Source organism: Patagioenas fasciata, chromosome 5 (genome assembly GCF_037038585.1).
Source record: "Patagioenas fasciata isolate bPatFas1 chromosome 5, bPatFas1.hap1, whole genome shotgun sequence".
Taxonomy (NCBI): Eukaryota; Metazoa; Chordata; class Aves; order Columbiformes; family Columbidae; genus Patagioenas; species Patagioenas fasciata.
In genome coordinates this window covers 54,098,739-54,111,122 of record NC_092524.1, presented here as the reverse complement: position 1 = coordinate 54,111,122, position 12,384 = coordinate 54,098,739, and the positions used below count along the sequence as shown (strand labels likewise).

The 12,384-nt window shown below is 42.4% G+C and overlaps 1 protein-coding gene across 2 annotated transcripts in view; it reads right to left on the bottom strand.

Annotated features, from left to right (window-relative positions):
* Positions 1 to 9,328, bottom strand: part of SLC24A4 (solute carrier family 24 member 4) — a 98,140-nt gene extending 88,812 nt beyond the window's left edge. For both annotated transcript variants that reach the window (XM_065839445.2, XM_065839446.2), the window contains exons 1-2: positions 8,432 to 9,328; positions 5,856 to 5,963 (exon numbers count right to left, since the gene is read on the bottom strand). In XM_065839445.2, coding sequence (XP_065695517.1) covers positions 5,856 to 5,963; positions 8,432 to 8,588 — 265 coding nt within the window. In that variant the 5' untranslated portion in view covers positions 8,589 to 9,328. The remainder of the gene's footprint in view (positions 1 to 5,855; positions 5,964 to 8,431) is intronic.
* Positions 9,329 to 12,384: the final 3,056 nt, after the last annotated feature.

The following is a 12,384-nucleotide window of genomic DNA, read 5'->3' as shown; positions in this document are numbered from 1 at the left end:
GTATCAGAAGTTCAACCTAAATCTAGGTGTGAATTTTGATTAGGAGACCTTGGAAGCCACTCAAGAAAAACTTGCCATTAAACATTTGTCATTTGCCCTCAAATAGTCCACTAAAAGTGGTTTTAAATTGTCTCACATCTATCTCCCCCTGGAAACAGAAACCATCCAAGTGAGATCACAATCAATAAAGTTTACAGCTTGGCATCTACAGAGACAAGAGTGAGCCCAGAGACACCAGAGTGAGGAACAACCCAAAACCAACCCAAAACAAATAAAACTCCACAAGCATATGACAAGTGGCTACAGCAATAAGCTACATGCTAGCTGGTTAGTAACTCTTTCCACTGCATAAACATATGCATCTGTGCATATATATACACACACGCTGGACACTGCACCTCTATATTATGTGAATACCATATGCATAAAGCAACTAAGAAAAATTTTCTTAAATCTTTCTTCATTTTCATTTCCTTTTGGAACAACATAAGAACAGGATATTTAGGGTTGGTAAATTTCCTGGTCTTTGAGGGTTAAGACATTGTAGTTAAGAAACATTTTAAATTAAAATGTATGCATAATCAATAAATCTATCACACTACAACAGTTGCACCTTACTATGCATCCTGTATGAATGCATAGTAAGAGAATTGCAGGTCATGCTGAGCTTACCAATGTAGACTGTTCATGAAACAACGGGTTACATTGAAATTATTAATACCACCTCCTTAAAAGTGGGGGTCTAAGGCATTTATCCCTGCTACAAAATTGAGGTTTTATCTAGGGAAGATCATGAGCACATTGTTTAAAGGAAATACTTATTATCACATTGTTCAAAGCTAATTTACATCAGCACAAAATGACATGTTCTACCAGCAACAACCTATGTTTAAATCAGCATTTATTACACAAAGTTTATGTTTTGCATATTAAGGTGTCTATAAGGATGAAGGAAAAAAGTACACATCAATCCAGCATATTAGGAATGATGCATTTAACTAAGCACCGTGTTTGTTAAATAAAATTGATGGAAATCGATTCTCCCTAGAGTGTCTTTACAACAAATGTACAAGCTTTTTCTGTCCTTTTGGAAAATTACTTTAAAGAGTCACTTCTACCTTCCCTAGGCATTGAGAATACCATCATTGATTTTTGCAGAAAAAGTAACAGCCTCTTGTACTTTCTATGATATGTTAACAAAACTGTCTAAGTCTTCTGCAGTTTCTGTACAATGTATCACATCCTACATGAGTCCCCAAGGTTATAACTAACAGTGTAAAATATAGACACTTAATGACTTTTGATCCTGACTCAGAACTCAGTTATACATATGCTGCTGGGAAACACTTCATTTCACTGTACAGAAGTGATTCTTTTTCTCTCACTGCAAGAACAGAAAGCATTGCTACAGTGAGCCTTTTAATTCTAAAGTAAAAAGGCAGCATGGCTCAGGAATAAATGCTACCCCTGCCTTTCCCCCAGCCCACAATTCATCTTTACCCACTGATAACAATGGGAGGAGCACACTTGAAACAAACCCCAGCTATTTAAAGTCAATGTAGCTCATGAACTGTCCACACCTGACAAACCACTGGGCAGAGAACCCACTGACTCTTCCAGTTTCAAGGCAGCTCACTAACTAGTGTCAGAAGACTACTGGAAATATATTCTGATAAATTTCTAATTCACAGCAAGTAGTTTAAACATTTCTGTACTGTATACAGAGATTACTTGAAAATATTAACAATAGAAAGGAGTCCAGATCAGCTGCTTTAACAGCCTAATGCAACCCAGTGGTGTCACATGGTTAGAAATTTTGCACCACGCAGTCACCCCAGCTTGTAATTGCTCTGAAAACGTTACTGGGAGCCCTGGAGGACATGGAGTCATAGGAACATTTTGAAACAACAGGCAAAGACATTGGAGCAGAGAAGCTATAAATCAGACTTGCTGGGCAGATGGCACTGCAAGCTAGTAAGCTAATGGTAGAAGGAAGCAAGAGCTCGGGTAAGACAAAAAAAATCGGTCATAAACTAATGAGATCTGTTAAGATGCTAGAGACAACTACTATCCCTCTTCATGATCTCTCTGCTTTAAGTGAGGGTCAGATCAACACCTCCTCGCACAGAAATTTACCCAGGAAAAGTTTTCAGAGACAACGAAAAGGTAGTTTAGTTTCCCTCAAAGAGGGACACCCACAGCAGCCCTCTGAAGAGTTAATACGAAATGAGCACAAGATTCCTAATTCAAAAATCTCAGGCTCTCATGACATTTTTGAAGTCTGGAGCTTTCTATAGACAATCTATAAGCCCTCTAGCCTGGCTCCAGGACAATATAAAGATTTGAATCTTTTTCTGGCAAAGGAGCTTCCAGAAAAGGGGAAGTTTCAAGCCAGGAATGGTCTTCAATGGAAAGATGCCACAGAGTACATTAACTTTGGTGAAGATTTTTTCTTAGTCCAGACTAAACTGAGGGTGGCTTGGTGCTCACAAACACTCCACCTCCCACCTGCACGTGACCTACAGTTCCTTTGCTGCTGTTATGGAATAGATAGTATCTATAACCCCTTATGACTGTGGAATAGTTACTATCAGAAAAAGTGTACCACCTCTTAAGATATACATTAATATCAGTCCCTCTAACCTCTAAAGGTCAGAAAATCCTTCCGCCTCTCTATATCTATATATATTCATATATAATATATACACAGATATATGTATTTTTCTTTCCTTTGTCAGAGCCTGAGGGTTGTTATTTGAAGCTGTATTGCCAAGACTTCAAAGTTTTTTCTCTTCTGATACAATTGCCCTAGAAACACTGATGTTTTCCAGAAGAACACAATATAAACAGATCTACTTCAGTAAATGAGACAATCTCAGACAGTGTAGGCTATGTGAGTTTCTAGCAGACAGCACCTTCCACAAGCTTCTTACATTACTTCTAGAAGCTTATGGAGTTTTTCTCCTAAGATATATTACCAAGGGTGAGCCTTTCTTACCACTGTCATGAACCACAAGGTTCTCGTGGTCTTAAACTTCTATAACTGCAATTTCTGACAACTGGGGATTTTTTTCTAATTTGCATGCAAGCAGGAAAAGGGGGTGAGGTGGTAAATAAATTAACTCTGTTGAAAGCCTCTGGGAAAAGGGAAGTAAAACTGCAGACTTGTGTGGGAAGCTAATAAAAAGGGAGCACAGCAATAGCACTGCAATGACACAAAGGATTAACAGGCTCTCAGCAACAATTTGTATTTCCCAAGGTGGTATGAAGTTCTTGTATCCTAAAAACACATAGAAAAACATTTATATAACATAAGAAAACTGCTATATACCATATACATATCCATGCATTTGTGCTTAAGGCAGATACAGAAAGGACATACATAAGAATATCTATTTTACTTCTCACAAAGGAGCCTACAGACAGCACTGTATTCATACAACATATATCCATATTAACTATCTGTTCTTTAGATTAAAAAAAATGACCAGAAATAAAGTCCAGCCATTTAGAGTGTTTGACAGCACATTCCTGTGACTTTCATTACACTGGGATAAGCACATGACTGAAAACCACATTCTCTCACCCATCTTCTATGCAACCTTGATCAAGTCTCTCTATCTTTCCAGGGACTACTTTCTCCAGACATAATCATGCGGTTACACAAGCTACACTCTCATGGAGATGAGCTGTGCTACTTGTTTCTTTTTGAGAGGTTTTAGGTCATTGTACCTTCTTCTCATTGTAGAGCAAATCTTGATAAGCTGGAGGGGACAGGGGGCAGGCAAACCAAAGACCACCCCTGCCCCATCCCCCTCACCCCCCAAAAAAATTACAAATCTACAGAAGTTGTTACAGAGCAGTAACGATTATGGGTTCTTACAGATCCATTCCTGTCCAACAAACATGAATTTCAGGTATTTTTCAGATGTTCCCTTTATTTGCCAGCTATCTTACATCTAGTGACTCTTGCAGTATCTAAATCCCCCCTTCGGTTGCAGAAGATGCAGAGATAAACTGTACATAACTGCAGAACAACAGGACGCAACTAAAAAAAGGCTACAATTGCAATCCTGTGACATATTTGATCTTTAAATCTGTGTTCTACCAGAGGGAAAACCTTTAAAAGGAAAGGCTAATTCTAGCATCGTGACTAGAAATCACTAATTTAATACAAGTCTCATGATATTTTTCTTAAAACCTCAGCATCCTGAGGCATATTTCAGCCTCTCTTGTGTCCAGCTCTTGTGGTTACAGAAAAAAAGTGCACCTCAAAGACCTGAATTTCAGAAAGCACATCAAAATGACCTGGCTGTATTTATTTATTCCAATTGTTCTTAAACTAACCTCACAATTTTAGAGTGGAGGGAGCTCACCTATTTGCTCTAAACATCTGGAGAAATCAGCACTGCTCCTGGTATTCCAATTTACACATAAGCATTTGTTTTCCCTTGGCAGTTTCATCGTATCATTGTAAAAAAGTTCTCATTCATGCTAAATGGAAATCCCCCATCAAGAACATTGATAGGCATCTTTCTGATCCAGCTCCTATGATTTTGTGGCCTTTGTTGGCTTGGCTCCAAGTGTACTGCAAAGTATGTGTTCAGACATGATCACATTGATGAAACCACATATGTGGAGAAAAATTAAAGAGGAGAGAGAAAGAATAGTATTTTCTGACTATTCACGAAGAATAATTACATGTTTCCAAAAGGTCATTTGTTTCTTCTTTCTTGTCTGTGAACAACTTTGACAGACAAATCAATAGCATCATGAGGTTACAGATGCAGACAACAGCAAACTAACCCACAAAGTTCTTAACAGGAGTACAGAGAAGCTCTTGGACATCCAGATGATACAGCTAAAGCTTTTGGACCCATGTACTTTGCTCAGTGTTCTCCCACTCCTCTCTTAGAAGCACGAAAGCACAGTAGTGATCCTCAATCAATACAACAGGTGCCTTCAGCATTGCAATAACCATGTAACTTAGGGAGGGAGAGTACTGCTCCAACCCCTTCTAGTGACTGGGGCAGTATCCCTGAACTCACGCTGTCACTGTTTGCAAGAAGGCACAGGCTCTGCTGTCATCCCCTAGTTGATCAGAATCATTAAAAAAAAAATAATAATCTAAACTTTAAATTCATTTGGCTAGTGCCATTGGCAAAATGTCTCATCTCCCACACACCGTAAACCACACAGAGGCACAAAGGGAGAGAAAGGAAATACACAGTGGAAAGACAGATGGAAAGATGAACGCATTGTGGACTAACACTGATATTAAAATGCGTCATCTATCCGTGACCTTAATCAATTATTATCTCATGGCCAGGCTAGATATCCTGAAGTAAAATGGATTCCAGGGTTTCCATTTTAGTTACCTCATCATCCCCCTCCACACAATATAAATGCCTATTCTGAACATATTGTTTATCATTAAACTAGCAAAACGTGATTAAACATATAATACTAATGAACACAAATCACTGTGCTCAGATGGTATCTCAAACACTGCATGTTTAGCTACCCATAGTTTCAAGAAGTCTACACCTCTATTGCCAGTGCAGCATCAGCTAGACAGGAATAATCACCGAAAGAAACAAAATTAAAGAAAATTGCCAGCAGAAGTCTCATAATGACCCCAAAACATTCTTATATCATAACATTAACTTTTAGCTTTGATAAAGTCATGGCATTATATAGCACAGTAAACCTTATTTCTAAATGAAATAGTCCTGCTGTTTTTTAAGTTGGACACTTTTATGTTTACCCTAACATATCACTGCAGCTTGGTCATGACAGCACTACACAAAACATCTCAAGAGCTTATAAGACATCGCGAAGTTTTCCCATCTTACCTGGTTGTGTACAGTTAGGTTCAAATGTCCGATTAGATGATTCCATCAACTTTCTATTCCTCCATATTTCTGACAAAACACGTCTGTCAGCAACAGTTGATTCTTGGCCTATATTAAATAGAAAGAGGTTATGCACACTGTCACTAATTTTTTTCCCGCATCATCTTAACTGGACTATATGCCCCTACTAGCAACAAGCATGGACAGACCATCAGCATGTGAATGCAGCAAAATCAAGGTGTGAGTGGGATGCACGCCAACACACATATGATAGGTGCTCCTAGCTACAAAGGGTGAAACCAGCTATGACGGTGCAGTATCAGAGCTCTTCACACATTCTGGCTATCAGGATACCTGTCTGTGAGAATGCCCGGCTGTGACTCCCAACAGGAAAATATTCTGCAGCAAGCAAACACTGAAGCCTGCACCTGTGAAACTCAACACTTAACAGTTCCTATAGATGAAACCAGCCCAGCTATGCTGATATAAGCAACAATCACACTTCCATTTAGTCATATGCACTTGCACATGTTACATTACTGATTTATCAAAAATTAAAAATGCATATGGACATGTTCCAGTTACATTTTGGTTTATTCTGAGTCTAGGGGCTGATCTTTTCAGTGTTGGGTATACTTGACAATATCAATCCCTGCATAACTTGTCAAGGAAAATGGAAAATAACTACACTGTGAAACCTCACAAGTCTTAAGAAAAACAAACTTCTTTAGAAGTCAGTGGAGCTTTTGCCTAAACTCATATTCCAGAAGCATTGTCAATGGAACTTGCTGAATAGAGTACAGAAGGAGCACTTTTGATAACGTAGGGTACACAATTATAATAATCAAAAGAAGAATAGAACCCCTTAATTAAATCACTTCTATCTCAACATTATCCATTTCAAATGAACATATTACAATAACAAAAATTCTTCCATGACTGATCTTAGAGTTTATATTCATCCATCACGTAATGTTTGTGCCTTGCTACAGCAACTCTTGCAAAATAAATCTAGCTTGGATGTTTGGCTAGAGTATTTGCTAAAATATCTGATGGCACAATTATAAGAAACTTAGTGAACAGACAATCAGTGTTCACAGATCCAATATACTGTAAATTAGCCAGCTGAAAAAAAAAAACCTACCTGATGCAGCCTACCATCAAAAATCAGGTTATGAGGGATTTAGTTGATAACCCAAGAGATTAAAAACTTTCACTAGTCATAATATTTTTAATGCAAACCTAAAAAAAGTTTTTAAAAACTTATCTGCAACAACAAAAAAAAAAAACTATGTAAACATAATCATACCCCAATTACTTGCTTTTACAAGCCAGTAAGTTTATGAAAATAGCTGTTGCAAGAAGGAAAAAAAAAAAAAAAAAAAGCAAAGGCATGACAAACAGTCCTAAGTAAAGCAACAGTATATTCTAAAACCACAATTAAGAAAAAAAACAGTTGAAAGGTCTAAGATGAGCAATATGCTAATATGGTCTAAGACACTGAATTCTTATATGGAAAGCTCATTGCCATCCTAGATGTATCTCAAACAACCCCAGCAATAATTTGAGCATAAAAGCATTAGAAAGTTCCACTAGATTTTTCTTCCCCTAAAGCACGCATATTAATTTCAGCTTTATTTTAAGCAGATGACCCACCCTAATTCTGCTGAACTCTGATTTTCTTATATTAAACATGGATGTAGAATCTGGGCTTAGTTTGATTTTGTTCTTAAAGCCTCAAGGACTGTTGGCAGTTCTACCTAGAGACCCATGTGCTGTCCCAGCAACCTTAGACTTCATACCTGAGGGATGCAAAGCATATTGCAGGAAGTGGGCCTGAAGCTGCATGCTTACAACCCGAACTGTGCCAGCAGGCAGGAAAAAAATAATAATAATAAAAAAGGAACTATGTAGTTAATTATAAATACATCAGTTTACCGACAGGGCACTTGCATAAAGGATGCAACAGACTCTCTCTTATAAAACATGAGATTAGCACTGTTCCTTGCTTAAAATACAGGATTTTCTGTCAAATCCACTCGGGGTGGAGAGGAGGGGAGGAGGGTGGAAGGAGATGGAGAAAACAAAATAACAGCACTTGTAGCTGCTGGAGGCTTACAACCTAAAATGAAAGGTGGCCCGAAGTTGCAGAGGGGACCACAAGCGGCTGGAGAGGACTCAGCTCTGATGCACAGGCAGGAGGGAAACTACATCAGGGACGTTCCCTGGCACACAGCTGCCCCGTGATTGCCCTTCGATTCCCGACCTGAAGCCCCCCGAGATGCCGGCGGGACGTCTCCCGGGCGGGATCGGTGCTGGGAAGCCCTTGGCCACCAGGCGCCAGAGACGCCGCTGCCTCTTGTCCGCGGGGCTGCGGCCCCGCACCTGCCCGGCGCGGGGGTTTCTCCTGAGGAACCCGCACCGCTCCTCCGCCTCGCCCGCCCGCTGGGGTATTTCCACGGAGATACTCAAAACGGGAACAGCCGCGGACGCTTGACCTCGCCAACCCCCGGCTGCCCCGGGCCGGTCCAGCCGCCCTGCCGGCGTCCCCCGGTCCCGCCGCCACAGCCACTCACCCAGTCTGGAGAGCAGGCTGGACATGCACCAGGCGAAGAAGAGGATGGCGCAGATGAAGCCCAGCTGCTGCAGCAGCATCTCCCGCCTCTTGCGAACTTTCCTCAGCATAAGCACCATGGTCTTCGGGGCGGCAAGCGGCGTTTCATCCGGCTCCATCGGAGCAAGCGCGGGCGCCGAGGGGGCGGCCAGCAGGTGGGTCGGAAAGCGGGACTCACTCCCGGCGGCTTCCCGCGGACGGCTCCATGTCGGGCAGGCTGCAGCACGAAGAGAAGCCGATGCCCAACGGCTCAGGTCGGCAGCGGCGAAGCAGAGAGGCAGGTGGCGGCGGGCGGGGGCGCAGGGAGGACGGCGACAGCAGCCCGGAGGGCGGGGGCGAGGCGCCACTCTCAGGGGCCGGGCTGAGCCCCGCACCCCCCACGCACCATGGCCGGCGGCGGAGGAAGCGGCGCGGCGGTTCCTCTGTCAGCGGCCGCCCTACAGCGTGCGAGGGGCTGCGAGCAAGCCCTGAGGGAAAGCGGCATCCATACAGCTTCCCGCCCGCCACCCGGCTAAGTTCAAAGTTTATCCCTTTCCTCCCTCTCTCCCCCGCGCCGCTACCAGACGTTGGCGGCGGGTGGGCGTAACGGCCGCTGCCGTGGGAGTAGCTGTCCCCCGGGCTGTCTGCGCGGCGCCGGCAGCCGCTCCCCCGAGCGCTCGGCCAGCCCCCTTCTCCCTGCCCCTCTCCTGCAACTTTCTGGGTGCTCCTCCGGCACCCCTAGCAACGCGGGTGTACCCTCCCCTACCTCTAGGGAGGTGAGGGGGTGGGGGGCGGAATTAACTGGCTAAATTAATCCTTCCCCGTGTGCGGCGCAGCGGCTGCCCGCTGGCGGTGTCGCCGGCCGTGCGAGGAGGGCAGCAGGCAGCGGCGGGTGCGTGAGGGGCCAGGGCGGCCGTTGGAGAGGGCGAAGGGGCGGGGAGGGCGGATGTCGCCGGGTGGTGGTGACACCCCCTGTGTTCTTGCACCTGTCTTTAGGAGATGCGTTTCCAGGTAGACTTCCACGGCGGAAAGGGCACTTCCCTGATCCCTGCTCTGCGGAGTTTGCACCGTAACGACCGTGTGCAGGTGTTTAGAACGACAAAGTGAACGGCCTATTTTGTGAAACGTCGATTAGTTCCAGACTGTTCCAAAGCAGACCAAAATTTGGTATTTACATTAATTAAGTGGTTACTGTTAGCCGACAAGAATCGTTCCAGGAATTTCCTACAACAGGACAGACATCAGTTCTGTATTCCTTCAGGGTATCCAGAAATGCTGTGCGTGTCAGGGAGTGCATGTAGACAAAATGCGATTAACTCATCTTTTTGATACAGCACATGATTTGTAACAGAAGGCCTTTCAGGTGATTCCCTCTGGATCTCTGCCCTTATACTTCAGAACATACAATGCTTCATATCTGGCATTGTTTCTGATGGTGTCATAATTATAATGCAAATATCCTAGCCTACAAAAGCAGATCTTCACAAATAAAATATCACTAGTCCTCTGTGTTTTCCCTTCTTCCCGCAAATGTGTTTTTTTCATATATTTATGAATTATGGTTGCTGCAATGAAATGCAGCAGCAAAGTGTTGAGGGTGCTCCGGTACACGCTGCGTGTGACATTGCTCTAGATTCATGCTGAAGGCTGCCCAAGCTATTCCAAGTGCAAAAAGGATTACTCAAGCTGGAGAAGCAGTTGTGTTAGCCTTGTTGCTTGCTTGCATGCACAGAGTTACAGAGATTTGTGTGCCTTAGCTGTTCAAGCTCCAGGGGCACCTAGGCTCTGATGGGCCTTTGACGTTCTGATTTACATTAAAGCAGGAAAACAGCTGCACGTTAGAAGGGTGGCACTAAGCCACGCACAAGTCTCCTCTCTTTCATTCCCTTTATAGTTGCTGAGAGAGCAAAAGTAACTCAATCTCTTGCCTACTACAGAAAAGGTAGTAGAGAGGATTACAAGTCAGCTTATATCCCTTTATTTTTCTCCTTGGCCAACCAGGAAATCTCACAGCTGAACCCACAATCATGAAAGCCACCTCTGACCAAGAGAACTTACAGGTTAATTAGACACAGAACCATGGGAAGCTGAATAAAAGCAGCTGAAGCTCTTTAGATCAGGACCATTTTTTATAGTGGACTCTTTTTTGTTGAAAACTTTTAAACTTCAGTGAAGGTGTTAGTTGGCCATGTCAGTAGAGATGCCACTGCATAGTTAGGTGGCACTGCACACCCTTTCAGCTGGCATAATGTCTGAGATCTAATTCTTCATGTGGCTTTTTAGCACATCTTTTCTGAGACTGAAGCCTCCCCTTCTAAAAAGGGTAATGTGAACATCAGCCTGCCATCGCCTTGTTCTGTGTTTGATAAGGGTTGCGGTGCTGACAAGACTGCAGTTTTCTGTGGGAAGATTTTATCTAGCAATAGAAGGATGGTGACACCAAAAGGGATTGCAGAGATTTGTTGTTTCTTCAGTATCCACTTGCCATAAGTTTATGATCATCGTCACTGATAAGGCAGACCATAAGTTTATAATCATCTTCACTGATAAGGCAGACCAGGGCCATGGTTTCAGAGAGGCTGGACCTGATGGTTGGGTCTTTCTCCACAGCTGACAGAGGCTGCTTGTGATTTTTATATTTACCAGGTTTATTCTCTTACTTGCTCTTTACACTGAAGACATTTTCAAAGCCATGGCACTCCTCATCTGAAGAGTTACTGATATTAAGACATGCAGTTACAAGTTTGTCTGGAACTGAGGTAAATCTGTGTCTGGAGATGAGGCTGTGATTCACAGATATTCCATGTTTATGTCTATAGGTTGTTTACACAAAGACCATGGAACTGAAACATTGTTAGAGGTCCTAAGTTTCACATGTGAGGGGTTTTCATTAATTCTGTTGAGTTCTATGAATATCACATAGATCAAATCAAAGCACATAGTTACAGCAATGCAAGTATAATATTGCCTTTTTTGACAATGTTTTTCCTTTTTCTGGCTGTTAAAAAGTTGTCTGTTTCAGAGGTAACCATTAGTGACTATAGAAACCATGGGGCCATCCCTGTGTGGAACTGAAAGCAAGAAACAAAAAACAAAAAAGTGAATAGATCATTTATGAATGCTTTATGCAAAAGAAATCTGCTACCCATGAAAGCAGTTCTCAGTGTGACTGTGTGTGTCTCTGCCTCTCTGTGTACACAAATGAGGCAGATCAAAGTTCAGACAGTACTAATCTCCTAATCATACAAGCTTCTGATTAGCATTTTTAATCAGTCTGGTGATCACGGGGCAGGCTCAAAATTGTTCTTGAATACTAATCTTTCAGAACAGAATTCCAAAGCACTTTTATTTTGGTGTTTCCTATTTATATGGGATGGCTCAGAGGGAAGTGGTGTGCTGCAGAGTTCAGCTCCAGTCACGTCTCCCCCAGCAGCTGGCGGGACCCAGAGGTCTATTTGGGCATGTTCAAACCATTCAGACTGAGGTCTTTACTGGAGTGGTGTCCCAAAACATTTTTTTTTTTTTTTCTGATTTGAGACATCCATGCTGTGTATGAAAGAGTGGTGATAGCGAAATTAACATTCATTTTTTAAGTCTTAAATTATTGCTATCTCTTACTGCAATGAGAACAACTGCCTATAAATTCAATGGGGTCTTCCCATTAGTAGTCTGAAAAAAAAAAAAAAAGAAGAAGAAAAAAAGGAAAGAATAAGACACATATGGTTTTCTGAGTGATGCCTTCGTAGTGACTGGCTTGCTGATTGTTCGGATGTTCTCTGTGTTATCATCAGAACAAAATGTTTTCCGGGCTAGGAATTCTTCTGAAAGAATTACATTTTGGAAATTAGAAGTATTTGGGAAATACCATCAAAACAAAGTGTAGAAGAAGAAAATATTAAATAGTGCTTCTTGGCTTAAAGTAAACCACATGCAAGA